This window comes from Topomyia yanbarensis, chromosome 3 (assembly GCF_030247195.1).
Source record: "Topomyia yanbarensis strain Yona2022 chromosome 3, ASM3024719v1, whole genome shotgun sequence".
Classification (NCBI taxonomy): Eukaryota; Metazoa; Arthropoda; class Insecta; order Diptera; family Culicidae; genus Topomyia; species Topomyia yanbarensis.
In genome coordinates this window covers 328,364,419-328,392,085 of record NC_080672.1, presented here as the reverse complement: position 1 = coordinate 328,392,085, position 27,667 = coordinate 328,364,419, and the positions used below count along the sequence as shown (strand labels likewise).

The following is a 27,667-nucleotide window of genomic DNA, read 5'->3' as shown; positions in this document are numbered from 1 at the left end:
TAGTAGGCATTTGTTATGGTGCGTGTTTGTGTGCTATTGATTAAGGATTATCTGCCCGACAGATGGCGCTTCGGAACAAATTGTGTTTTACTCCTATTTCGCTGAAAGTCGCAGCAACGCGCGATGGGTATTAGCTAGTCTATATCTATATATATATAAAAGTCAAAGTTTGTATGTATATGATTTATAGACTCCCAAACGGCTCAACCGATTTCCGTAAAAATTTGCACACAGTAGGTATTTGGTATGGGGCGTGTTTGTGTGCTATTAGTTGGAGATTATCTGCCCGCCAGATGGCGCTTCGGAATAAATTGTGTTTTCCTCCTATTGCACTGAAAGTCGCAGCAACGCGCGATGGGTATTAGCTAGTTTGCTATAAATGTCTTCTGTTAGTAATGAGCATTTTGAAAAAAAAAATGGATTTTGCTAGATCGATCTCATTAATATAAAAAAAATCTATGTTGTCAAACATCGATCCTTAAAGATCGTTCGGTGAAAATGAAATCATGCGACTAACGAAACATTCGTGATATATACAAACATATTGAAAAATAACAAAACATTTCGTTTCAATCACGAAAAATAGTTACGTTTTCTACGATGAATTTCGTGCAATGTACACTAAATATTTAAAATCACGAAAATTTTCGTTTCAATCACAATTTTTGCTTTAGGTGATCAAACAGCATAGAGAAGAGCATGCTATCAAATCATAATGCGTATTAAACTCAAATATAATCAAATGCAATTCACTGACATATCAACTCGACATAAGTTGTTCCATTCTGTAACTTTACTTCCATTGATATAAGTTAATACAGAGGGATACTGTAGGTTTCGTTTCTTCGTTACTATTATGCATAGGACATTGTGCAAATTTTTTAAAAAAATCATCTTAAAATTTCAACTCAACAGTATTTTAGTTATTTTAGTTCGAATTTCTATATATTAAAGCACCCCCTCCACTCACTACGCCCTATTGCCCAACTACCTACGCTCATGAAATTGATCTAAGGCTGTTGAATAATGCATCCAAACATACTTATGTGGTAAATCTAAAATAGGGTAGACGAGCCCTTATTTATCTCATTAGTAAGGATGTCACACTATTTCGTTGATTACTCGGCCAACTGTAACTGGATTGCGCTTAAATGGGTTTCGACATCTTTGCTTCGTTCCCAAGAAGTAATACAATGGTACATCTGGCCTGGAAAATGTAAAATACTCGCATCTGAGAGAAGTGAAAAGTCGAGTATAACGCACCCTTATTCATCCTACCATTTAAGCTAGTGCGGTGAACAGAGATAGCAAACACTGCTCTAACTAATGTGTTCAAATGGGAGGGATGAATAGAGGTGCTAAGATGAATCAGGGAGCTGTTACCCTATATTATGTTATTTTGGTATGATATATGAAATATCCTTGGTACACCGCCAGTATTGGCAAAAAAAAATTTTGGCGTGTAATTCCAACTATAGAAAGTTTAACAGCTATAACTCATGCAATCTTAATTCCCAAAAGGGAAAATTGGATTAAACTAATTTGCGCATTAAGGGCACAAAACCTAACTTAAAATAAGTGTTGATTTTTTGTGTTTCGAATTCATCTCGTCAGTAACTAGCACCGTCTGGGTGTCTAGTTAGACAATGTATCTAAACTAGTACCTAAATTAGCACTAGTTAGTTACAAAAAATTCCAAACAGTTCACGGGACATATGTGAACGTCTAAGCAACTGACGTATCCTAGGTAAAGCAAAACAGAAGCTCAGTATAATTCCGGGCGTTTGGCACCTTAGCCATAAGACAAGAGTTCGTTTTCGCTTTCTAGTCAGCAAATCAAAGCTTCTGTTTTCCTTCCCGGGACATCACCCAGGATAAGTCAGTTGCTTAGACGATTACATATGTCCTGTGAACTGTTTGAAATTTTTTGTGTCTAACTAGTGCTAATTTGGGAACTAGTTTAGTATACATCGTCTAACTAGACACCCATATCAGAGACCAATCGAGGCTACCAACTCACGAAGAAGTACTCCAAATTTCATGCTACATTGTGTACTAGATCTTTTGAAGTAATAGAGGAAGAACGGTCCTTTCCGTTTTGCCAACCTTGACAAATAAATCTGATGATCGAACTTTCTATCAAGCTCGTAAAGTTGGTAGCAATTGTTTATTGTTCGTTGCTAAGTTCGTTTCTAGGATCGTTGCTACATGCATTTGTTATTGCTTATGAGGAAATATGTGTAAAGGTGTTTAAATCATGCGACACCACCGAGATTGGGAGAAATCAGCTCGTTAAATAAACTAGTAAAGTTGCCAGAGCTGATGTGCAAGGGAATTAAGTACTTAAAGGGAGGTTCTACTTGTACTGGAAGAAATAGTTAGTATTTAAGCATTTCAATCTGAACAATTTTTCATTGCAAAGAAATTTTACGTTTTCAGATGTTTTGAGGCAATTTGTAACATTAAAGCCGATAATGAATTTGCGTCGTGCCAGAGACCTTATGACGCATTTAAAAAAGTCGGAAACAAATTTGGGTTGAAACTTCAATTTTTCCGATTTTTTGACTCACACTCAATTTCTGATCTTATGACACAAAGTTTGTGCGTCTTAATGTTCCGGATGTTGCGTGCCATGCTAATGAATACGTAATGGCATCCGCAATCTGCAAATTAAAAAAAATTCTAGATAAAATATAAATAAACAATCCATCACAACCGATGTCAAGGAACATACAGCACTCTTCAAAGAAGAGCAAAGCACCTTCGATTATAAACCCGTTTTCTGTTTGACATTTCGAGGGACCCTCTAGTACAACATGAGCTAGTACCTCCTGTACCATAAGAAACTCGTCAGTCCGACGTCTCAATTAGTCTCTGCCCATATGGTGCTAGTTACTGACGAGATGAATTCGAAACACAATAAATCAGTATAACTTGTTATAGAGACACTTTAACACCATGCATCCTTGGGCAAAGTTGTTCGGCATATCCTGGACTATACTTCGATCTAATTAATTGCATACTGCTGGAAAAATTGTAGTCTTCAGAATTTAAAATGCAAAAAATAGGTTTTGCCATATTAATTTCCATACAAATTTCAAACGCAATGCGCTACTCGGGTCAAAACCAAACGACCCCAAATTTTGCACAGTTATTTGGGACCCCAAATGGAACCAAAAAAGTGCTGTGCTCGGTTGGTGTGGTTACGATTACGTTTCTCTATATAACAATGCCCCACCTAAATACTTATATCATGTTATGTTCTCCCTATAGGTACTGTTGGACAGGAAGTCCACTCATATTACCACGATGTCAGCGCCACACGAGTTTTCAGTTCAAGTATTTTGTTTTGTCCAATTTTAGCGACCACAACCATGCTCTCGAACTCAGTTGGAAAGAAGAAAACAAATCCAACAAAACTCGCGAATTACGGCTCTGGCGCGAATCCAAGAATCTATAAAAGTCTAATGACACTCCATTGATTGAAGATGAGTGGATAAGTTTGTCGATTCCATGGCGAAAAAGAGGTTACCTGTAAAAAGCTTCTACGCTTTTTTCTCAGAACCAATCCTTGATTGTGAGCTGGCCGCTTCAGAGACAGAGGAAAACTTTACTAGTATCTGATTAACCTTTTGCAGACGGTATACAAACGAAATTGGGTTGATCCATTATTATTAGTAACTGGTGAAATGGACAGAAGAATGCAAGATGCCGAAGAAAACAAAACAGGTTCTATGCAAATTGCTGTTTTTCGGAATCTTGTATTGCTGAAACATTCAGCTGATGAAAATTCAGCAAAATTTTGCTGGCATTCGGCGAAAAAAAATGGGTGTGTATGTTTTGAGACAAACAGTTCTTTAGCCTCCCATTTGCATGCTAATGATTTTTCCCATCAATACGCCATTTCAGAGATTAGGTACCCTCTAAAAAGGTTACTTGGAATATAATAAATACAAATAAATAAATAAACAAATGAATATAAATAAAGCGATTTTTAATGCAATCTGGAAATATCAAGCTCTGCTCTAGCTAGTGCTATAAGAAAGTTAAGCAATCGACAAATAACAGTCGCCACGATCTGACATGAGGTATTATATAGTACTGATTTTATTTTTGTGATGATCGTTTACCTGTTTGTTGCGAGGTGAACGAAACTTCGCAGGGAAGCAATCTTCGGTTAAATACACTTTCTGTTGATTTTGCATATTGTCGTATCTGTCCTTCTGTTAGCGGAAGGTGATATTGGAACTGGAGCTGACGGAAGTCATCTAAATACAGTTTTATTATATACGAACTGTACGTTCAATTTTGCACGAAATTTCACATGAAATATCTCGAAATTTCGCACGGAATTTCGCACGGAATTTTGCACTGAATTTCATACAGAAGTTCGCATGGAATTTCACACGAAATTTCGCGCGGAATTTCGCACGGAATTTCGCACGCAATTTTGCATGGAATTACGCACGGGATTTCGTACGGAATTTCGAACGTAATATCGCACGGGATTTCACGCGGAATTTGGCACGGAATTTGGCACGGAATTTCGAGCGGGACTTCGCACGGAAATTTTCCCGGAATTTCGCACGAAATCTCGTGCGTAATTTGGCACGAGATTTTGTACCGAATTTTGCACGGAATTTCGCACGGAATTTCGCATGGAATTTCGCACGGAATTTCGCACGGGATTTTACACGGAATATCACGCGGAATTTCGCACGGAGTTTCGCGCGGAATATGGCACAGAATTTTGCACGGAATTGCGCACGAAATTTCACACGGAATTTCGGAAGAAATCTCGCGCGGAATTTCACATGAAATTTAGCACGGAATTTTGCATGGAATTTCGCACAGAATTTTGTACGGAATTTCGCACGGAATTTTGCACGGAATTTCACACGGAATTTCACACGGAATTTCGCACGAAATCTCGCGCGGAATTTCGCACGGAATCTCGCGGGGAATTTCCGCGGAATTTCGCATGGAATTTCGCACGGAATTTGCCACGGAATTTCGCACGGGATTTTACACGGAATATCACGCGGAATGTCGCACGGAGTTTCGCACGGAATATTGCACAGAATTTTGCACGGAATTGCGCACGAAATTTCGCACAGAATTTCGGAAGAAATCTCGCGCTGAATTTCGCACGAAATTTAGCACGGAATTTTGCATGGAATTTCGCACAGAATTTTGTACGGAATTTCGCACGGAATTTTGAACGGAATTTCGCGCGGAATTTCGCACGGAATTTCGCGCGGAATTTCACACGGAATTTCGCACGGAATTTCGCACGAAATCTCGCGCGGAATTTCACACAGAATCTCGCGGGGAATTTCCGCGGAATTTCGCACAAAATTTTGCATGAAATTTTACACGGAATTTCGAACGTAATTTCGCACGGAATTTCGCGCGCAATTTAACAAGGAATTTCGAACTGAATTTCGCGCGGAATATCGCACGGAATTTCGCACGAAATTTCGAACGAAATTTCCCACGGAATTTCGTGCGGAACTTCGCATGGAATTTCGTGCGGAACTTCGCATGGAATTTCATACGGAACTTCGTACGGAATTTCGTGCGAAGCTTCGTACGGAATTTCGCACGGAATATCACGCGGAATTTCGTACGGAATATGGTACGGAATTTCGCACGGAATTTCGCACGAAATTTCGCGCGGAATTTCGCGCGGAACTTCGCGCGGAACTTCGCGCGGAATTTGCACGGAATTTTGCAAGAAATTTTGCAAGGGATTTCGCACGGAATTTCCCACGAAATCTTGCGCGGAAATTCGCACGGAATTTCGAACGAAAACTCGCGCGGAATTTCACACGGAATTTCGCGCGAAATTTCGCACGAAATTTTGCATGGAATTTTGCACGGAATTTTGCACGGAATTTCGCATGGAATTTCGCACGGAGTTTTGCATGGAATATGGCACGGAATACGGCACGGAATTTTGCATGGAATCTCGAATGGAATTCCCGCGAAATCTCGCGCGGAATTTCGCACGAAATTTCGCACGGAATTTAACACGGAATTTCGCACTGAATTTCGCGCGGAATTTCGCACGGAATTTCGCGCGGAATTTCGCGCGGAATTTCGCACGGAATTTCGCACGGAATTTCGCAAAAAATTTCCCACGGAATTTCGTGCGAAACTTCGCACGGAATTTCGCATGAAATTTCGCATGGAATTTCGCACGGAATTTCGCATGGAATTTCGCACGGAATTTCGTACGGAATTTCGTACTGAATTTCGACCGGAATTTCGTACGGAATATCGCACGGAATTTCGCACGGAATATCACGAGGAATTTCGTTCGAAATATGGCACGGAATTTCGCATGAAATATCGCTTGGATTTTTACACGGAATCTCGCGTGGAATTTCGCAAGAAATTTTGCACGGAATTTGCACGGAATTCGCACGGAATTTTGCAAAGAAATTCGCACAGAATTTCACACGGAATCTCGCGCGGAATTTCGTACGAAATTTTGCATGGAATTTCACACGGAATTTCGCACGGAATTTTCCACGGAATTTCGCATGGAATTTCGCACGGAATTTCGCACGGAATTTCGCACGAAATTTCGCACGAAATTTTGCATGAAATTTCGCACGAAATTTCGCACGAAATTTCGCACGAAATTTCGCATGGAATTCCGCACGGAATTTCGCATGAAATTTCGCGCAGAATTCTGTGTGAACCCGGCCGCCCGCTCGGAATTTGGCACGGCGAAATCTCGCGCGGAATTTCGCACGGAATTTAACCCGGAATTTCGCACTGAATTTCGCACGAAATTTCGAACGGAATTTTGCGCGGAATTTCGTACGGAATATCGCACTGAATTTTACACGGAATATGACACGGAATTTTGCACGGAATTTCGCAAGAAATTTCGTACGGAATTTCGCACGGAATTTAACACGACATTTCGCCCTGAATTTTGCACGAAATTTCGAACGGAATTTTGCGCGGAATTTCGTACGGAATATCGCACTGAATTTTACACGGAATATGGCACGGAATTTTGCACGAAATTTCGCACGAAATTTCGCACGGAATTTTGCGCGGAATTTCACACGGAATCTCGCGCAGAATTTCGCAAGAAATTTTGCACGGAATTTCACACGCTATTTCGCGGGGAATTTCGCGAAATTTCGCGGAATTTCGCACGAAATTTCGCACAGAACTTTGTGTGAACCCGGCCGCCCGCTCGGAATTTTGCACTGAATTTCGCACGAAATTTCGTACGAATTTTTTTCCTTAGAATGGGTATGCAAAGTTTGAAATAAATCGATTTAGTAGTTTTTGAATGGCAGCTAACACCGAAAATCGTGTTTTTCCAGAGACTTTCTACCAAAAGTTTCATCACCGAGTCGCTTGTCGATATTTTTGCATAGTAAAATTACAGAATCTTATTGAATTAATGCGTTATAATGTACAAAAGCTTCGATCACAGCTTCGATTTTCACCCTTTGGAAACACCCCCCCCCCCTCCTCCCCTTCTAATCTCTTGATAAAGTTGTATTGCTCTATTATTCGATATGAGTGTATGTTTAAACGAAGCTCTTGCGAAACCATGTTCCACTTTGCATTCGTATACTATTTCTAAACACTGACTCTGAATGTCCGAGTTGAGTCCTATGAAAGTATGCCTCCACCTCCTTCACTACCGGATGAAAAACAATAGGAATCACATGCAAACTGTCGAACAGGTTCACAAGTTCCGCAGCGGAAAATAGTGCCAACACTTCGCTTTGCTGATATGTGCAAAATGATGCTGTTGAGCTCTGATTGAATTTCATTCGACACTTCGACTGAAGTGTTTCTTCACTAAATCCGGCAAACCTAGCAAGCGGGCGAAGACCACGGAGGTACCCATTCTCGGCGTAAGTGCCAATATGTGATGCTTGTGGTCTGGTGAATATTCTACATTCATTCGGATAGATCACGTTTCCTCGTGATCCACAAAAGCTCGTAGAAACTGAACGTGGTCTTCTTTAGCACATCACGGCAGCCATCAGTGGAGAATATGCTACCGGTCTGGGAAAGGTGATAAATTGATGCAAAGCACGATTGCAACATATCGCAAACAGGCACCAACGACGTGTCTCTTTATGCAGACCTATACACGTAGGTAGGTACATATACATGGTGCATATCAACAACTATCCATGTTTTCCGCATACTTTTCCTGTATTTACATTGAATGGTTCGAATCGGAGGTGTGGTGAGAAAAATAAACCCATAACAGATTTATTGAACAAACAGATTTCCCCCAGGACTTGAATGAGAGTACATTAGATGTGGACTGTGACTCCTGGCGCAACAATCGGGGATAATGATGCGCAGTTTTCCATGTGCTCGGCCGCGTTCAGATAGAGGTGAATGAATGTGATAATATTTATTACTCCCGTTTCAGCATAATGCTCCATGATTTACGATAATTTTATAGTTTTGTTTTGATTGAAACGGGATTGGCTGGAGGGGTGGATAGACAGCTAGACGATATTGATTGTTCGAAGCTCTGTTCAGTCCCAATACACACAACGGTTTTTCTGTTATTTATGAGAGTGGATGATGAAAAGTATTCATCAAACGAGCTTTACTTCGTTTCGGAATATCACAAACAATAGAGCTAGTAGTGATGCAACTATGCAGCATCATAGTTTTTTTTTATTGCAATTGAAATGCCCTAATTAACATTTTTCATCCAAACTTTATTGTTGCAGTTGTATGCTAACGTTAAACATTTGAAGATATTTGTTTTATGTGAATTAATTTTAATTAATTTTCTTGAATAGAATTGTTCCTATGATAACCTACAAAGGTCCTAAAATAGCTGTACGCCAAACTGCATAATTAATCCTGTATTAATCCTGATGACTTGAGGTAGTCACCCAGGGGTTTCAAACCTAAATACATCTATTGGATTTACACGACAAATGTACGTCCAATCCGGAACCGGAAGTCCGATCAACTAAAAATTCAATAGCGTCTTATGGGAGCGTTATTCCGTTCATTTGAAACTGAGTTTGTGCAAATCGGTTTAGCCATCTCTGAGAAAATTGAGTGACATTATTTGACACACACGAACTGATTCGAATGGGATATGACACTCGGCCCTCCGGGCCTCGGTTTGAAAATCGATTTTTGGAGTGATTGCATACCCTTTCTTTATATGAGAAAGGCAAAAATGGGACGCGATGAACAGAACAGTTGTTCAGATCATGCCAGCATTGGAACAAACATGGCGATAGGAACAACGACCAGCAACGTAGCAGTACACGGTTTCGGGTCGTCAAGGCACCGATGAACCGAAAGTTACACTTCAACCGGAATCGCCGGACCGACCTTGGCACTCGAAAAGTCAGTCTGTTGAAGAGAGATAAAGGAGACAAGCGCGACCGGAGTAGGCTAGATCCACCGCAGGGGACTAGACTGAGCGCACGTATCGTCGACGATAGATCGTCGGGGCACATGAGAACTGGAAGTCATCCTCCGGAATCGCAGGATTGACCTCGGTACTCAACCAACCAGAATCGAGATAACGATTTCAAGGGAACTTTCGACGTCGGCAAATTTCTCCGTCGGAATAGACTAGGCCCACCGCCGGGAATTGGCTCGAGTAGATCGTGAAGTAGCACTGGCAAAAGGTCGTCGGGGCGTCATCGAACTGGAAGTCAATGCTCCACCCAGAATCGCAGGACCGACCTCGGCATATTCCCGGGTAGTATCGGTTTCGGAAGATTTTCCACTGCCGGGGAACTCTTCATCGGAGCAGGAAAGATCCATCGTCGGGGACTACTCCAAGTAGTCCGTAGCGAATCGTCAGGGCACCAGTGAACTGGATGCAATCTTCCACCTGGAATCGCCGCACAAAATCTCGGCATTGTGGCGGACTGCCTCGAAGCAAGAATAACACGTCCGTCAACGGTTTCGGGAGATATCCTTTCTTCGAGGAACTCTCTGCCGAGGTAGGCTAGCTCCACCGGCGGGGACTATGCTGGGTAGCACCGACGAACCACCATTATAGGGTTGTCGTGATACTGGTTAACCGGAAACCAACCCCCAACCGGAATCGCTTGTTCGACCACGGCATCCAACTAGTCAACGCAGAGTAGAGCGCATGAAGAATATCATGCCCTGCAGGACTGATATGGCGGTTATGAGACTAGCGAACTAGCACGACTATCTAGACCTGGAATCCAGTGAAGGGCATGAGAACAGCCTCCCCTCGAAGTAGTAATTTCAAATGGAATCCGGGGGATCAAGCAAATGTCGGACTCCTTGGTGGAGGTTAGGGGAGGAACGTTCGGAGTTATCTTTTCTGCATTGATTACTAATGAGCTTGAGCTTGAGCATGTGCGACCACTCTTGGCTGCCACTCCATTATCGATTTGGCATAGCTGAAGTTTCACATGGAATCAGTAGATAATTATGCTTGGGAGTAGCGAAACATCTTTCATTGTGCAACTCCTGGTAATCCTAAACTGTTTTATTGATCAATACCTGCGTCGGTCAGGCCCGAACGTAGGTAGATCGCAGAAGGAAAGGGAAGGAATGTTAGTACGATACTTGTTTTTGCTAGAGGCCGTATATACTGTTGTGCAAGTATCACGGGAGGAGGATATTTGTTAGTAAGTATAGAATAAGGATTCTACTTCTTCATGACCGACGCCAGAGGGGTGACTCCACTATCTAAACTAGATATCGATCAATCAACTCATGGACCGGGGACCAATGGCTTTACTTGCCTTCCGAAGGAAGACGTGACCACAGATTTATTCACCTCAGCAAAATCTCAACGATCTCGGCTGGGATTGAACCCAGACTAACTGGAATGAGTGGCGGTCACGCTTACCACTCAACCACCGGCGCCGTCTACAATATATGGTCGAACATTGTATTGTGAGCAAAACACGAGTGACGGGTTCAATTGGTAAATTTCGGCAACTTTTGTAAATTCTACTGTATCAAGAATCTGACATCTCTATTATTTCCCCATACAAATGAGAAGTTAAAGCGCCTCTATTATACGAAGGAAGGCAGCACAATTTAAAAGTGTGCCCATATACGAAGACTCCATATCAAGAAGACTGGCAACTCTGTCCAGAATCCGGAGACAGTAACAGCAACGCCACTTGCGGGTAAAGGTGGTACTTTCCATAGTGATGCACACACACATATACATTTTTACATAAAGCTTCCTCCCTTCTTCCAATAGAGGCGCTGTAACCTCTGTCGCTTCTCGTTTGTATGGGGGAAGGAAAGAGATATCAGTCTTCTTGATATGGAGTCTTCGCCATATATCACTATAGCAAGTACCACTTTTACCCGGAAGAGATGCTGCTGTTATTGTATCCAGAGTCTGGACAGAGTTGCCAGTCTTGTTGATATGTGGCCTTCGGTTTAATGCAATGAATATTTATATACTCCCCTAAAAATGTAAGCGTTTTCAATCGTTCGTTTCGCTTCACTTCACTGATAATGTTGTGGTGGAGCATATCTAATGGAGCCTACTTACCAATCGCTGTGGCAACACCCCATATCCGTATAAGCGGTCGAAGACAATGGCAGGGGGCGCCGAGTTGTCGCCGCCTGTTTCTGCTATCCATTTTACTTGTGTAAACTTTCGTTTGTTTTTTCGTTCGGATTGTTTAGAAAGGCACCTTTTCCCAATGGGAGTAACGGGTTTCAGTTGGGCAAAAACTATTTACCCCTTGACACTTCACAGACCAAAGTGTCTACAAGTACATAGGTATTCCCACATCGGTGTCAACCGCCAGAATGTTGTTGTGACGGGTTGAATGTTAATGTGTTGATTTATATTCACATAACTATTGTTCTGATTCTGCCATGAAAATATACTGTGTGATTGTTTTCGGTTATTCACAGATCATTCACGCGGGTACTAAGGGAGATGCTTTTGTATACGATCCATAACAAACGCATAAATCCAATTAAACACGCCTATCACACTGATTGCCGTATGATGCAGACAGGATGAGAATCCTAAAACCGAGCGTAAACATCCGACAGAATATGGTAATCATCTATCCGTACATGTTGCTTTATTGGTTACTGCCTGTTGGTTTAATCCAGTTCGTTACATAATATCTACTCGTTCGATTTTGATGCACAGTGAGAGACGGGATTATCGATACCGGCCTGCCTAGCTTCTTCCTTCATTTGATCCAATTTCCCTTTGAACTCCCCCTTGTTTACTAGCAGGCATGGGGAGGCTTGTTGAATTCTGAAATAAATGGAAAGGTATTTATGATTTTAATAAGCTTTAATTTTAAATTGCATGGACTGGCTGAACTGAGCTAAATAGTTTGGCAGGTATGGAATTGATTTATATTTTTTGCCTTTCTCATATAGAAAGGTTATGCAATCACTCTGAAAAACGTCAAACTAATCCCGGCCCGGAGGGCCGACTGTCATATCCCATTCGACTCAGTTCGTCGAGATCGGAAAAAGTCTGTATGTGTGTGTGTATGTATGTATTTGCGTATGTGTCAAATAATGTCACTCATTTTTCTCAGAGATGGCTAGACCGATTTGCCCAAACTTAGTCTCAAATGAAAGGCTATTGAATTTTGCATCGATCGGAATTCTGGTTCCGGAATTACGGGTTTAAGAGTGCGACCACATAGAAACTATAGGAAAAATTAAAAATAGATTTTTATTTTTGATGCTAAATGTCTTTAAGGTGCATAAAACGTCGAGATTTGATGCAAACTCGAAAAAAAAAATTCACTTTTTGGAATTTTGGCACATTTTTGCCTTTCTCATATAGAAAGGTTATGTAATCACTCTGAAAAACGTCATTAGGGTAATCCCTACTTTTTTTTGACTGGCATAAGGTTTCTGGATTTTAACAGGGGCGTAGGTGATGGTGTACGGAGAGGGGTTACCCCCCTCTACTGTTCACTCCTCTCCCTTTAAAATCTCCTTACATCACCCCTCAGACCACCACCCCATCCAGCCCTCATACCCCTCACTCTCAACCCCATCATGTTTAAACCACCACTATATCACAAAGCATACCAAATTAAGCTGGGGAGTCGTTTGTTCGTGGGACTTTCGCCTTCCTCACACACCCACTCCTGCACGACAAAATGAGTTAGCAAGCAGATAACATTGATCTAATGCTGATTAGGCTAATGAAGTATGATATTTTTTTCTTTCAAGTGTTTCACCGTCGCACAGAGGAGTAACTGAGGTCGAATCCTGGCTAAAACTATTTATTGCGGCTATTGCTGTTATTATGCCTTAATATGAACTAAAAATAGAAAATGATTAATTTTTGGTACAATTTGGCATCTATCCACCTACCAGTACAGAGGTCATTTTTCTAGATCCTTCCGAATACTAGTATTTTTCAGGTGATCTTTGTGAATACATTTGTTTATCCCGATGCATGAACAGTTGTTCAGTGGAAAAGGGAGAAGAAAAGGGATACCTGTGCACATATTCATAGATATACATTTTGCCAAACATAGTATTTGGCCCTAAAGCATTTTGGCGTACCTCAAATTAGTGGAAATATCAATATTTTCAAATCGCTTGGAGTCGGTGGATCGGAAAAGATCAGAAGAGATTGAATGTTTTTCGGATAGCCAGAATCTTGTTTTGTAATGTTGTTTCAGCAACTTTGTCGGATCTTGCCGTATAATGTAACTTTTTTATCATTCAAATTTGGAATAAAATGTTAAAAAAGGGTGTTTCTGAAGCTGGTCCAATACACAGAAACACTACTATTTTCGGTTATTTTTAAGCTGAGATTACAAAAATAGTTGTGTTCAATTACGTTTGTTATAATATTGTCTTATTTAATACAGTCATCATCATTAGAAAGCGATTTTGTTGTATATATAATAAAAAATGATTAAAAATCCCTTAAAATATCACCATTTAGCATCCATGCAAAAAATATTTAGCAATTTTTGGCAAACTCTTTATTTTGCCACAATATGCAGTATGCTTTTAGGTATCTAAAAATAATATACCTAAATAGAAAATCGAAACAATTTTTTTTTGGTTATTGGCCAAGAATTTGTTCTAGTTACTCCTCTGTGCGTCGACACGTAGCTCATCAAGTGCAAAGTGTACTAAGAAGGTAAAAAACATTTTCACAATTATGTTGAACATAAACTGCCTCCGAGCCATAGTTTAGAGAAATGAGAAAGGCACAATTGCACCGCTAGGGGGATTAAAACAGGTTTTATTTAATTCGTTTATTTGATAAGCCATGTTTGCATTAGCTTGAAGGTTTCAATTTCTTTGTTTTACATTTTGAATTTCCTAAAACTAGGGGATTACACATTTTTTGTAATGAAACTAAGGAGATTTTACAGCTATCTATACATATACAAGACTAGATATTAAATTATTCGTAAGATTGGGCGGGTCATTTAGTGTTATTTTTTATAAAAATACATTTTAAGATTTTTTACAGGCAGATTACTGGAGTAATTATTTATTAAATAAACGGAAAATTTCACAACCATATTAAAATTAGGAGCTATAAAGGCAGCAAGGGAGAAAAGGACTAATAAAACGACCATCGGCGAAACGAGTAAACAAAACGTCACCACAGAGAAGTTCATCTTCCGATATTATAGATGGTTATTGAATCCTTTAAATAGATAAAATGCTACACAATTGTTTTATAAACAATTTCACCGCACACATATATATGCCAATAAGCGCAACAGTTATACAACAGTTGGTTATGTTCATTGGGATTGACTCTGTCTTGGATGTGTCACATAATGAAAATGTTGGATGATAAACCGTAACTTGTTGTAATTTATTGGAAGCTCAGAATAGTAATAAAGATTCTTAAACTATGAATCTGTGTCGATATTACTTCATAATTTTACATTTTATTGGAATTTACATTTAATTTTACATTTTATTGGAATTTACTAGGTGGCCTACAACCGGGGACAACAAATATGTTGGCTTCAGAAAATTCGTCATATTTTTTTTTTCGTTTCAAACGGAATCAACAAACTATCTTTGATGGAAGGTCAGCTATTTGCCGTACCTTTCAAACGGTATACAGAACTTAGCATTCGAATGATCGATACACATGTTATGAGCAGAACAAACCCGACCCACAACCGGGAACACGCCTCTACTGTTTTGATTATCCTAAAATTTATCAAAAAAGGCATCTCATATTGGATGGCCGGCTTTCCATAGAAAAAAAAATCTAAAATGCAAGAATTTCGTCGGAAGTAGGTACTAACACAGCATAGGATAGCACGAACACCTGCACGAATCGAAAATGAAGTTGCAGAATTGAGCATATTCATTGTCTTCGTCACGATCTACAATGACGTAGATCCGCTCAACTCCACACACCTGGCCACGTCCTTGCAAGCGTTTTTATTTCATAATTATCCTATCATCTACTTTACGCAAATCGCTCGGAACCGAAACAGTTTACATAGATGACGGAGATATTAAAAGGCGAAAAAATGTAAGCTGGGGATTGTATACATTCATATGACATAAACATTTACATTTCTCATGCCAGTTTGTATTTTACAGCAAATCTAAGCTACTAAGACCTTTATTAAAATCTTGACACTAGCTAAAAAAAGGAAATCACGTTAGATTGCCTACACTTCATCCTTTAATTATGCGATTATGACCTGCTTCTATTGATTGGTGAGATATGGTATTTGGTAGTCTCAACGGGCCAGATGTGGCAGCTTGAGACTACTGAAAATCCGATGAATCTCCATCACCGATGGGAATATGGTGCAATCATCTAGATGTTTTCTCGAAAAAAACGAAGAACTCATCCAAGGGTGACGACCGCTACTGCCCAAGTTTGCAAGCTTCGTGAAAGACAGTTGCATCAGCGATACTGATGGGATTTTCGATTGATTGACACCGGTGTAGTGGATTGCACTGGTTTTGCACTTTCTAGCAGAAGTGTCAATGGAACATACCCAGTTTGCTGCACTTCTGCTAGAAAGTGCAAAAACGGTGCAGTTTCAGTGCACTCCACTACACCGGTGTCAATCAATCGAAAACCCCATGAGTAGCATGTTCGAAGTATGCTGTTCTATTCTAAAGAGGGGTAAGAGTGTTGATCATACTAATCCAATTTGGCAGCTGTTTACAATCCCGTATAAAATCCAGATGTTGATGATATGGCAAAAACTGATGTCTACGTTTTATTCCATTTGGGGGCCAATTTCTGATAGTTCAGATGAGTAAATGCTACGTTTGCAATTCCTCATTTCGGGCTTCGGGTTTTTGGTGTCCCTCGAATCGTTGGGAACTCCTTGTCTGATCTCAATTTCTAAGACCAGTAGCTATTTGCTTCGGTTTTGTGGTAGAGTTTCTTTGAACTGTTAGACTTGGTAGTCCCTCGAAGGAGACATTTTGGCCTTTACTGGGAATATTTTTCCTATAATTCTAGGATCTAAAAGAGCATTAGAGTTTGTAATGGTCGGTTGCTCTGTTTAGAATTTCTGCGTGATAGTGCTTAAAGCGTCCCTTAAGTAGAAATGTAAAAAATACAAATAGGAAATAGGAATTACGGAACTTTGAGGAAATTGAAAGAGGAATTAGAGACAGTGTAGGACAGCAAACTACAAATGAAAAAAGAAGACACTTATCTGTTTACTCGATGGACAACAGTTGTGAAGTCCTACATCTGTGTATCAGAGACAGGGGAGAGGGTGGACAAGTCTGAAAGGGGGGGTAAGATTAATTTCAGTTTCCGGCATCGGGAATCAACGGTAAGAATTACAGATTCGGACGCATGTTTCACATATTGGGGCGCCGAGTGGTCCCGATCCGGCAGGGGATCCTCCAGAGATTTCGTGGTACGGCTCAGATGCGGAACGGCAACGCAATGCGTTGCGCGTGTGATGTTGTACTGTAGGTCTCGTGTTTGTTTGGTCATTCGACAGAGATGTTTTGTGTCGTCTAGGAGTCGCATCAGACCATCGTTGGGATACGGTAGGCGGAAGAGGGTTCTTCTGGGAATGATAAGAGAAATGATAGTGACAATTAAATCTGGATATTGATGATTTTTAGGAAGGTGTGTATGAGGGACATGTAGAGGAGATCGCGGCTTGCCAGTACATCTCGAACTGGGACATTGGGTGGTCTTCCTCGGGCCCGAAGGGAATCGAATAGTTGAGATCTGGCAGATCAGTACCCGGCGCATGCCCAGACAATATGTGCGATCTCGTGGTAACCGTTGCCACAAGCGCAGATACTGTTATCCGCGAGCCCACTAAGTCGGAGATGAGCGTCCAGCGTGTAGTGATTGGACATAAGCCGAGACATCACGCGAATGAAATTCCGACCCACATCAATCCCCCTGAACCAAAGTTTCGTCGATACCTTAGGGATTACCGAATGTAATCACTTTCCTAGTTCACCATTACTTCAATATGTTTGCCAACTTTCGAGGGTTTTCTGATGAGTAATACTGAAAATTTCGCTGAAGCAAATTGGTCTTTCATATAAAGGGCGAACACGAAATTATTGCGACACATTCAACTCTTTTACCATTGGGTAAAAATCAACCAAATTTTGCACACTTTCTCATTGATGTGTATTGTTTACATGCTGTCAAACTCGAAGTCGTGTTTTTCGATTCAACGAAAATGGAGGTGAACCAACGCGAGTCGAGAGAACAAATTATTTCCAAACACCTGGAATTTCCTGACCTGTCGCACCGGCAGTTGGGCAAAATGTTGAACATTCACCATTCAACCGTCTCCGGAGTGTTGAAGCGGTTCCAGGAGCGGTTGACGTTGGACCACGGCAAAGGAGCTGGAAGAAAACCGGGACCGGAGAACAAAAAACGGAGGGAAAGGTGAAGCGGATGATTAAAGCAAATCCCAACGTCTCAAGCCGTGATTTGGCTAAAAAGATCGGCATGTGAGAGAAATTTATTAAGCCAGCGCTGGTTTCTTTCTGTGGTGAGATATGGGAAAACTTGGGGTTTTTGATGTTCCTGGAAGTACTGGGAACTCCTTTTCTGAGCTCAGGTTTCTGAGACCGGGAGCGACTTGCTTCGGTTTTGCACCAAGACTTCTTTGAGTAGTTATTTTAGGGGGCCATGATGAGACACCTTCTGGCCTTTACGACGAAGATTAAGAGAGGAAATGTTCCTCCTTTTTCTATTGCTTCTAGGCACAACAGAAAATGTCCCCTCCTAAGGCTCACCACAGTCGCCTTCGTCAGTAGACAAGTTGGTTTAGATGTATGTAGAGGCCGGTGACGTAGCTATCTTAAGCATTTCTGCAAAAGATTGCTTAGAGCGTCCCTGAAGGGAACGCTTAAGATTCTTCTCGTGCTGTTTGCACGCGGGACATGCAAGGAGATCGTGTGGGTTTCCTCAACAGTAGAGACACTTTTCGACATCTCTTGCAGTGGAACCATCCGCATGATTCCCAACGCATTTTCCACAACGGGCCTTATTGCTACAATGGGAGGCTGTGTGCCTCAATTGTTCGCAAGTAGTACAGTTCATGACCCGTGGAACAAAGAGGCGAACAGGTAGAAGAACATGGTGAAAGAGGAGGTAGTTGGGTAGAGTAGAACTGACGAAGGTCACCCGATAAGAGTCTGAGTTGACGTATGTTTTCTTTCAAACGTTTGCACTCCAGTATCTTCTCTGGCTTAAGCATGGAGTCTTTGAAACAGACAGTCCCATATTAGGGTGGGGCATTGTTATATGGAAAAACGTAATCAAAGCCACATCAACCGAGCACAGCACTTTTTTGGTACCTTTTGGGGTCCCAAAAAACTGCAAAATTTGGGGTCGATTGGTATTGACCCGGCGTGGCGCATTGCGTTTGAAATTTGTATGGAGATTAGTATGGGAAAACCTACATTTTTTTTTTTTTTATTTCGATTATAGAGGTTTTAACCTTAAGGTCATTCGCCTCTTCGGGTTAGAAAAGTCTCTTATGAAAAATTTCTAACCCTATGTGCGGGGTTGGGACTCGAACCCAGGTGCGCTGCGTACAAGGCAATCGATTTACCAATACGCTACGCCCACCCCTCCTACATTTTTGCATTTTTAATTCTACAGACTACAATTCTTCCTGCAGTATGCCAACAAAGAGATATAAGTGTAGTCCAGGATATGCTGAACAACTTTGCCGAAGGATGTGTGGTGTTAGAATGTCTCTAAGCCTAGTTATAGCTGTTCAAAGTTCGATACATCGAATTAAATGCCAAAAATCATTTTTATTGCCAACACTGCGGGTGTACCAATGGTATTTCATATAGCTTTCCAAAATAACATTATATATTTTAGATTTACCACATTGGTATGTTTGGATGAATTATTCAAAAGCCTTAGCTCAATTTCATGACCGTAGGTAGTTGAGCAATAGGGTGTAGTGAGGGGTGAGGGGGGGACTTTAATATGTAGAAATTCGAACTGAAATGTTGTCGAGTTGGAATGTTCAGACGAATTATTTCAAAACATTTACACAATATCCTACGCAAAATAGTAACGTTGAAATAAAACATACTGTATCCTTTTTCCTTGACTTTTATCAATAGAAGTTACGTTACAGACTGAATCAACTGATGTCGAGTTAATATGTCAGAGGATTGCATTGATTATATTTAAGTTTAATACGCACTATGATTTGATGGGATCTGGTGGATTTCATGGTGAAATCCAGAAATTAGCTTCACGCTTCGTGATCGAACAGCATAGAAATGAGCATGCTATCAAATCATGCGTATAATACCGAAATATAATTCTCTGATATATCAACTCGACATCAGTTGATTCAGTCTGTAACGTAACTTCTATTGATAAAAGTCAAGGCAAAGGGATACAGTATGTTTTATTTCATCGTTACTAGTATGCGTAGGACAATGTGTAAATGTTTTGAAATAATTCATCTGCACATTCCAACTCGACAACATTTCAGTTCGAATTTCTACATATTAAAGTCCCCCCCCCCTCGCCCCTCACTACGCCCTATTGCACAACTACCTCATGAAATTGAGCTAAGGCTTTTGAATAATTCATCCAAACATATCAATGTGGTAAATCTAATATAAATAATGTTATTTTGGAATTCTATATGAAATTCCATTGGTACACCTGCAGTGTTGGCAATAAAAATGATTTTTGGCATTTAATTCGATGTATTGAACTTTGAACAGCTATAACTTGGCTTAGAGACATTCTAACACCATACATCCTTCGGTAAAGTTGTTTAGTATATCCTGGACTATACTTATATCTCTTTGTTGGCCTACTGCAGGAAGAATTGTAGTCTGTAGAATTAAAAATGCAAAAATGTAGGTTTTCCCATACTAATCTCCATACAAATTTCAAACGCAATGCGCTACGCCGGGTCAACACCAATCGACCCCAAATTTTGCACAGTTGTTTGGGACCCCAAAAGGAACCAAAAAAGCGCTGTGCTGAAAAAACGATCATTTTGCCCCACCCTATCCCATATTCCAGCACGTCATTGACACTCAGACTCGAATTGGAAACGACCCCACTGACTTCAACGCTGTTAGCTGGAATATACACCCAGTACTCCTTCGTAAAGGGCCAATAGTCAGCAATATCATTAGCCTGATTTAAACTGTTAACAACCACCCAAAGCTTATCAGGGCGAATTTTCGATATTTCTGTCACGGCCGAATACCGATCCGTCAGAACTCGAGAAATCTGCAACATATTCAAACAATTTTTATCTTTGGTCCGGAAGAAGATCACTAAGGGCCCGGTGGCCGAGCTTGGATATACTTTGAGCCAAGGAGCCGATTTTGTTTCGACGTCCATCTCACCTCGAGATGAGCCGTGATGAGGGTTAGTCATTTTTGCAAGGGCCTATTGTCCAGTGCACGTTAGTATGAGAACCAAGAAGGGGAAACGTATAAAATAACCGTACTCAACTGTGTGTATAACGGTATCCAGACGGCTTACTAGAAGAACACTGCTTCACTAGTCACTGGCCGGGTAACGGTACTCAGAAACAGAAACACAAAAGAAGGGAAAAAAATACTGAAACCTCGACGAGGCGGAGAGTGCGCAAGATAACCTTGAACGCGGATTAGCACTATTCTTTGTCGTTATACACCACTCGGATTGGCAATAAACACATCTATCTCGACCGAGCGCTCGAAAAAGAATGATAATTAGTTGTTGACGTCAACAAAAATCTTGTTTTTCGGCTTACACATTTTTCAAAAAACGCGCCCCAAAACAATATTTGCCCCTATCCCACGCAGACGAAAACCGATAATTTTGTGAGCTACTTGACAGCGATGAAAATGATATATACGCTTTTCATAATACATACATGTATTACCATAGCTGAGAAACAGCTGGGGGTCCGAATTGGCCCACTTCCCCCTACTGATAGGGCTATAGAAAATTCCGTTAGACCGGTAGTTGCCATCTTGGTTTTCAAAATGACCTCAGGCATAGATATTTGGCGTCTAATACTGTTCCGAAAACAACCATATTGTTGAAGTGCGGGCCAAAAGGAAAGCTCAAGATCCGACTTTTCCACTTTTTCAAAAATGTTCTAAGGAATTAATATAAAAGCAGAAACCTTGTTACTTGCATAATCCGTGCAAAAAAACTTGTTCAAAAATTGTCTAAGTCTTTTGCCTTCAACAGGACTTAGAACATTTTTAGTAAAACTCTGAAATCACCCTGTGTTTTGCATTGAATGTAACGCGTTGTTTTTTGCACGGGTTTTTTACACAGTTCGTATCCACCGTGTAAAAAAACCTTAAGTGTACGTGTTATGGATAAAAAGTAATATGTAAAAATTTCATTTTGTGACTCGAAAGGTAGTACGTACATTTCGATGTTTTAATTTTACACCGCATGATATTGTGTCCGTACCTACCCATACAGTCTGCGTTTGGTGTAGTACTCTTCTAGAATCCAACCAAAGAAAAAACTTTTCCCATAAATGAATACCTACTGGAAATTGTCTGTATCCGAACAGTCTCAAAAGACCATTCGAGAGGTAGTTAAAACGCTTTTCGGAGCGGAACGGCACAAAGTCAGCAGACAGTAGTGGCGTCGAATGTCGAGAAAGGTAATTGACTTTTCTGTGGCTTGCAATCTGCGGATACTGTTATGCTTGGTTTTGGCCTGTACATTTTCCGGATCGGTGTCGTTGTCGGGTGAATCCTATATACATACGAACACACCCGGGAGTGGGAAAAGTACCGTTGGAAAAGTGCAATTCACGCAGCGGGGATTCTGTTGTTCAATTAACAAGCAATTTTCCCGTCCTTGGCGGGGGTTCCCAGTGGCAAAGGTACATATACCAATGGAAATGATTTCTGTGGATCCCCCTTTTTACTGCGATGAAAGTTCGGGGAAATTGCTGGGTAGAATATAAATTAGTTTTCTACTTTACGCTTGTAATTGAATGCTGAAAGATGTGACAATTGGGACATAGTCTGTCGATTTTCGCATCCCGACTTGGTAGGTAAAAGCGTGCTAGCTATCGATTATAATATTTTTGAAGAAAAATGTCACGCCGATTTGGGTTTGAGGCTAGAGCTGAATAAGTTATAAACGATAACTGTTGTCAAACCATACGCACCGAGAGCAGTTAAGGTTAAGAACAAAAACAGCTAAATACCTTTAATTCCATTCCGATCCTAATAGGCAAATGGCAATCTTGAATCTAATCGATTGTCATTTGCCTATTAGGTATGTATAAAAGTATGTTGGTTAAACTTGGCACCATAAATAGATTCTCCAGCGATAATAGAATTTACCGTACTTGAATAAATGCGGTTTAATTCGATATATCGTCACCCTTTTCAACGAGGAAAACTTTCCTGGGAGTGTATCCACAAGGACAAGTCTTTCCCTCGAAATATATAGGGTTGCATGTATAGCTTCGATAAAGGCGGAAAGCAAAGCTTGCCCGATATGGCAAAGGTGAAGCGACCAAAAACTAGAAAGTCAAATGTTTGCACCAGACTTGGCAAAAAAATTTATGTCGTTAAGCTGAGAAGCCATTTACATGCAGTATAGAATTGAACATAGGGGAACAAGGGGCAATATCAACGATTTGAGTGTTCCTGTTCTCTAAGAATTTGTGAAAAAAATCCATTTTTTGTTTGTTTGCTCGAAACGTAGTTAGATCAAGAAATATATCATGTTTGTGAAGAAAATTTCAAAAAGCCAACGTTTTATTCCTAAGGCTAGAATAATAATATTTGCTCATGAAAGGACAGGTAAACAAGATGGAATTTTAAAACTAGTAGTGCTGTCAAATATTAATAATATTAGTTTCAAATGAAGAATTATTCATTAAATCAAATGATGATGAAAAAGATTTTTAGTAACATCAGTGAAAAAATTAATTTGAATTTTGTGATAAAATAAAACTTTTATTGTCCGTGCTATTCCAAAGGAGACGCGACGATTAAATTTCGTCGTAGCAAGATTCGTAGCGCTATTCGGCGTACTATTCGCCGCAATGTATTTCTTATGTGATGACTGACACTTTAAAAAAGGTGATGCAATTTTGTGTAAAAACCTTATTATAAATAAAAATACGAAAACCTGAAACTTTAGAAGCACAGTTTTCAGTCAGTTTTATTGACAAATTGAGTTAATGTAAATAATTAGCACGCATTAAATTTGAGAAACACATATTTTTCGACATTTTCATCATTTATTATCAAATGCGCCAATTCAATTCGTCGCCTCAAAATGATTGAATGGCTCGTTTCCAATGACACGTACAATACACGACATGGAAAAATACCAAACATAAAATTCCGTGAATACTTCGAGTGATCATTTTCAAAGATTTTGAAAATTCTCCAGAGCACTTGGTGCTAACATGCGAGAAGTATATTGAGGGAAATTTCGGAATGTTTGTTTTATTACAGACATACTAGCCTTAAACCTCTTGGAGTGCTCATATTGCTTCATCTTCCCCTCACTTTGCTTGCTTCTCTAGGTTGGGTTTTGTTGTTTTTTGGCTAGCATTCAATTGTAGGCGTTATTAAATCGTTGCAGAATTGAAGTAGTGGAATTTTAGATTGTATATCTTTTATAGTTGAAGCTTACAATTTGTTACGTGAAACTTTGTACTGTTCTTGCCAACCTGTGTAGAAGTTATGATGGCTTATCAATTCAAATTTTAAGTTTAAAACCTATTTTAATCCACCTAGCGGTGCAATTGTGCCTTTCTCAATCATGAATCACGAGAATGTGTGCGTTGTTTATATTCATTAAAAACTTTTAAATGCATATATTACATTTTATTATCATACATCACATGACAACTATATACAGGAAAATAAATCATTATTCGAGTTCTAAAATTTTGAAAAAGAAAAAACAGCCACGGTAATATTGAACTGAAAAATGGTGCGAAATCGGCAAAGTCCCAAAAAGTCGATTTTTATAAAAAAAAAATTTTCGAGATAACATTAAATCTCGACGTTTCATGCATTTTAAAGATGTTTGGCATCAAAAATACGAATTCGATTTCTGAAATTTCATGGGGTCCCCCCTTTGAAAAAAAATTTTGAGTTCCGGCTTATATGGGAATTTCATGTGTGACCGGACCGTTCAGTCTATATTTCCGGAACCATACAAGCGATCCGTGCGAAATTTTACAGACATCTGTGGGGATAATAGAGCTATCATTTGGGACTAAGTTTGTGAAAATCGGCCCAACCATTTTCGAGAAACTGATATGAGTTTGCTAGTTATGAAAGATGGCCGCTTTTCCCGGGCACTTCTGGAACCGTCTATGGTGGTCAATGTAGTCAACGAAAGTTTGTTTGGCCGTCGGTGACCTAGAACTGCAAAGTTAAGTTATTTGAGAGACATTTTAGCGAAATTTTTACCTTTTTTGCTTCCATCGGGGTATCGGTTTGAATCACAATTTGCTATGTGATCGCACGCCACAACCCGTAACTCCGGAACCGGAAGTCGGTTGGGGATAAAATTTAATAGCCACTTACGGGGACGCAATACCTTTCATTTGAGGTCAAGTTTAGTCGAATCGGTCTAGCCATCTCCGAGAAACCGATGTGACTGTTACTCTGAATTTGGATACTTCCGCCGGGGCTTCCGGAACCGATGATGGTGGCCAATGTGACCAAAGAGACTTTGAATGGCTGTTAATGGCCTAGTACTACAAATCGAAGCAGTTGTGGTCACATTTTGGAAAAATTTTCACCATTATACATTCATTGCAGAATTTCTTAAAATCGACGTTTTCTGCGTGATCGTACTCATCACACTGTAATTCCGGAACCGGAAGTCGGATCCATTAGAAATTCAATAGCAGCCTATGGGAACGCGGCACCTTTCATTTGGGACTAAGTTTGTAAAAATCGGTTCATCCATCTCTGAGAAAAGTGAGTGAGATTGTGTTCGCGTACACACACACAGACGCACATACACACACACATACATACACACACACATACATACACACACAGACATTTGCCGAACTCGACGAACTGAATCGAATGGTATATGTCACACGGCCCTCCGGGCCTCCGTTAAAAAGTCGGTTTTCAGAGCAATTGCAATACCTTTCTATTGAGAAAGGCAAAAAGGTGCGAAATCGGCAGTCCCAAAAAGTCGATTTTTATAAAAAAAAAATTTTTCGAGATAACATAAAATCTCGACGTTTCATGCATTTTAAAGATGTTTGGCATCAAAAATACGAATTCGATTTTTGAAATTTCATGGGGTCCCCCCTTTGAAAAAAATTTTGAGTTCCGGCTTATATGGGAATTTCATGTGTGACCGGACCGTTCAGTCTATATTTCCGGAACCATACAAGCGATCCGTGCGAAATTTTACAGACATCTGTGGGGATAATAGAGCTATCATTTGGGACTAAGTTTGTGAAAATCGGCCCAACCATTTCCGAGAAACTGATATGAGTTTGCTAGTTATGAAATATGGCCGCTTTTCCCGGGCACTTCCGGAACCGTCTATGGTGGTCAATGTAGTCAACGAAAGTTTGTTTGGCCGTCGGTGACCTAGAACTGCAAAGTTAAGTTATTTGAGAGACATTTTAGCGAAATTTTTACCTTTTTTGCTTCCATCGGAGTATCGGTTTGAATCACAATTTGCTATGTGATCGCACGCCACAACCCGTAACTCCGGAACCGGAAGTCGGTTGGGGATAAAATTTAATAGCCATTTACGGGGACGCAATACCTTTCATTTGAGGTCAAGTTTAGTCGAATCGGTCTAGCCATCTCCGAGAAACCGATGTGACTGTTACTCTGAATTTGGATACTTCCGCCGGGGCTTCCGGAACCGATGATGGTGGCCAATGTGACCAAAGAGACTTTGAATGGCTGTTAATGACCTAGTACTACAAATCGAAGCAGTTGTGGTCACATTTTGGAAAAATTTTCACCATTATACATTCATTGCAGAATTTCTTAAAATCGAAGTTTTCTGCGTGATCGTACTCATCACCCTGTAATTCCGGAACCGGAAGTCGGATCCATTAGAAATTCAATAGCAGCCTATGGGAACGTTGCACCTTTCATTTGGGACTAAGTTTGTAAAAATCGGTTCATCCATCTCTGAGAAAAGTGAGTGAGATTGTGTTCGCGTACACACACACAGACGCACATACACACACACATACATACACACACACATACATACACACACACAGACATTTGCCGAACTCGACGAACTGAATCGAATGGTATATGTCACTCGGCCCTCCGGGCCTCCGTTAAAAAGTCGGTTTTCAGAGCAATTGCAATACCTTTCTATTGAGAAAGGCAAAAATATACCAGATTTACTCGAAGTATCCCGCAGAAAAAAAAAACTGGCTGCGTCCCCCAACGCAGATCGCACAAAAAATAAATTTGTTGTGATGTGAATAGTCCAAAAATTTCTTCATCAAAAAGTGTACGTTTGCCTTGTAATATAAGAAACGCATTTCTTGTCTTTTCAATTGAGTCATGCGTGCGTAAGATTATACGTATGTACTTGCTTACTCTAAAACACGCAACCTATTTGAGTTATGCTTCTCAGTTCCCAACGATTGCATCGCAAAAAGGGAATCATCAATAGAAGTGCAAAGTGCAGCAATGCATAATCCAGCTGACAAGAACAGCTTGAGTAAGATTCCATGAAGGAAGAATTGGGGTGGAATCTGGCAGGAGCGTGCAGTTTCGTTAACTACTCACCCATTCCCTTTGCTTTTCACGCTTGGTAATAGTAGTTTGCAGTTGGGTAATATTATCAGGAATCAGTAGCGTCTGGCTCAAATGGCACGTTCCCCATGTTAATCGGAGATTTGTGCCTTGCCAAGAATCGTCTTTTCATCATTTCCTGATGGGAACGATTGAGCAAGTGGTAAGGTTAGGGGTAAGGAAAATACCGACACAGAACAATTAAAACAGAGCATTCTGCACTCCCGGATGGATGCTGAACGATCTGCACGTGCTACAATAGCAGGAAGTAAACTTCCAACCCCCGAAGGGATTTAGAATTTCTCTTTAAGCAGTGAGCGGATATATCAACACCCCCGAAGGGATATTGAGATATCAGAACGACAACACCCCTGAAGAGATACGGCTAAAACTATAACTCTTTACCACACTGGGTTAGGAACAATAGCATATCCTTTAGTTTCAA

The 27,667-nt window shown here is 40.4% G+C and overlaps 2 protein-coding genes across 2 annotated transcripts in view; one reads left to right on the top strand and one right to left on the bottom strand.

Annotated features, from left to right (window-relative positions):
* LOC131686727 (tubulin beta chain-like) overlaps positions 1 to 27,667 on the top strand; it is a 120,595-nt gene that overhangs the window by 23,985 nt on the left and 68,943 nt on the right. The window lies entirely within an intron of this gene.
* The window catches only part of LOC131686728 (uncharacterized), a 90,441-nt gene that overhangs the window by 25,976 nt on the left and 36,798 nt on the right, over positions 1 to 27,667 (bottom strand). The window contains exon 2 of the mRNA XM_058970660.1: positions 11,534 to 12,262. Coding sequence (XP_058826643.1) covers positions 11,534 to 11,624 — 91 coding nt within the window. The 5' untranslated portion in view covers positions 11,625 to 12,262. The remainder of the gene's footprint in view (positions 1 to 11,533; positions 12,263 to 27,667) is intronic.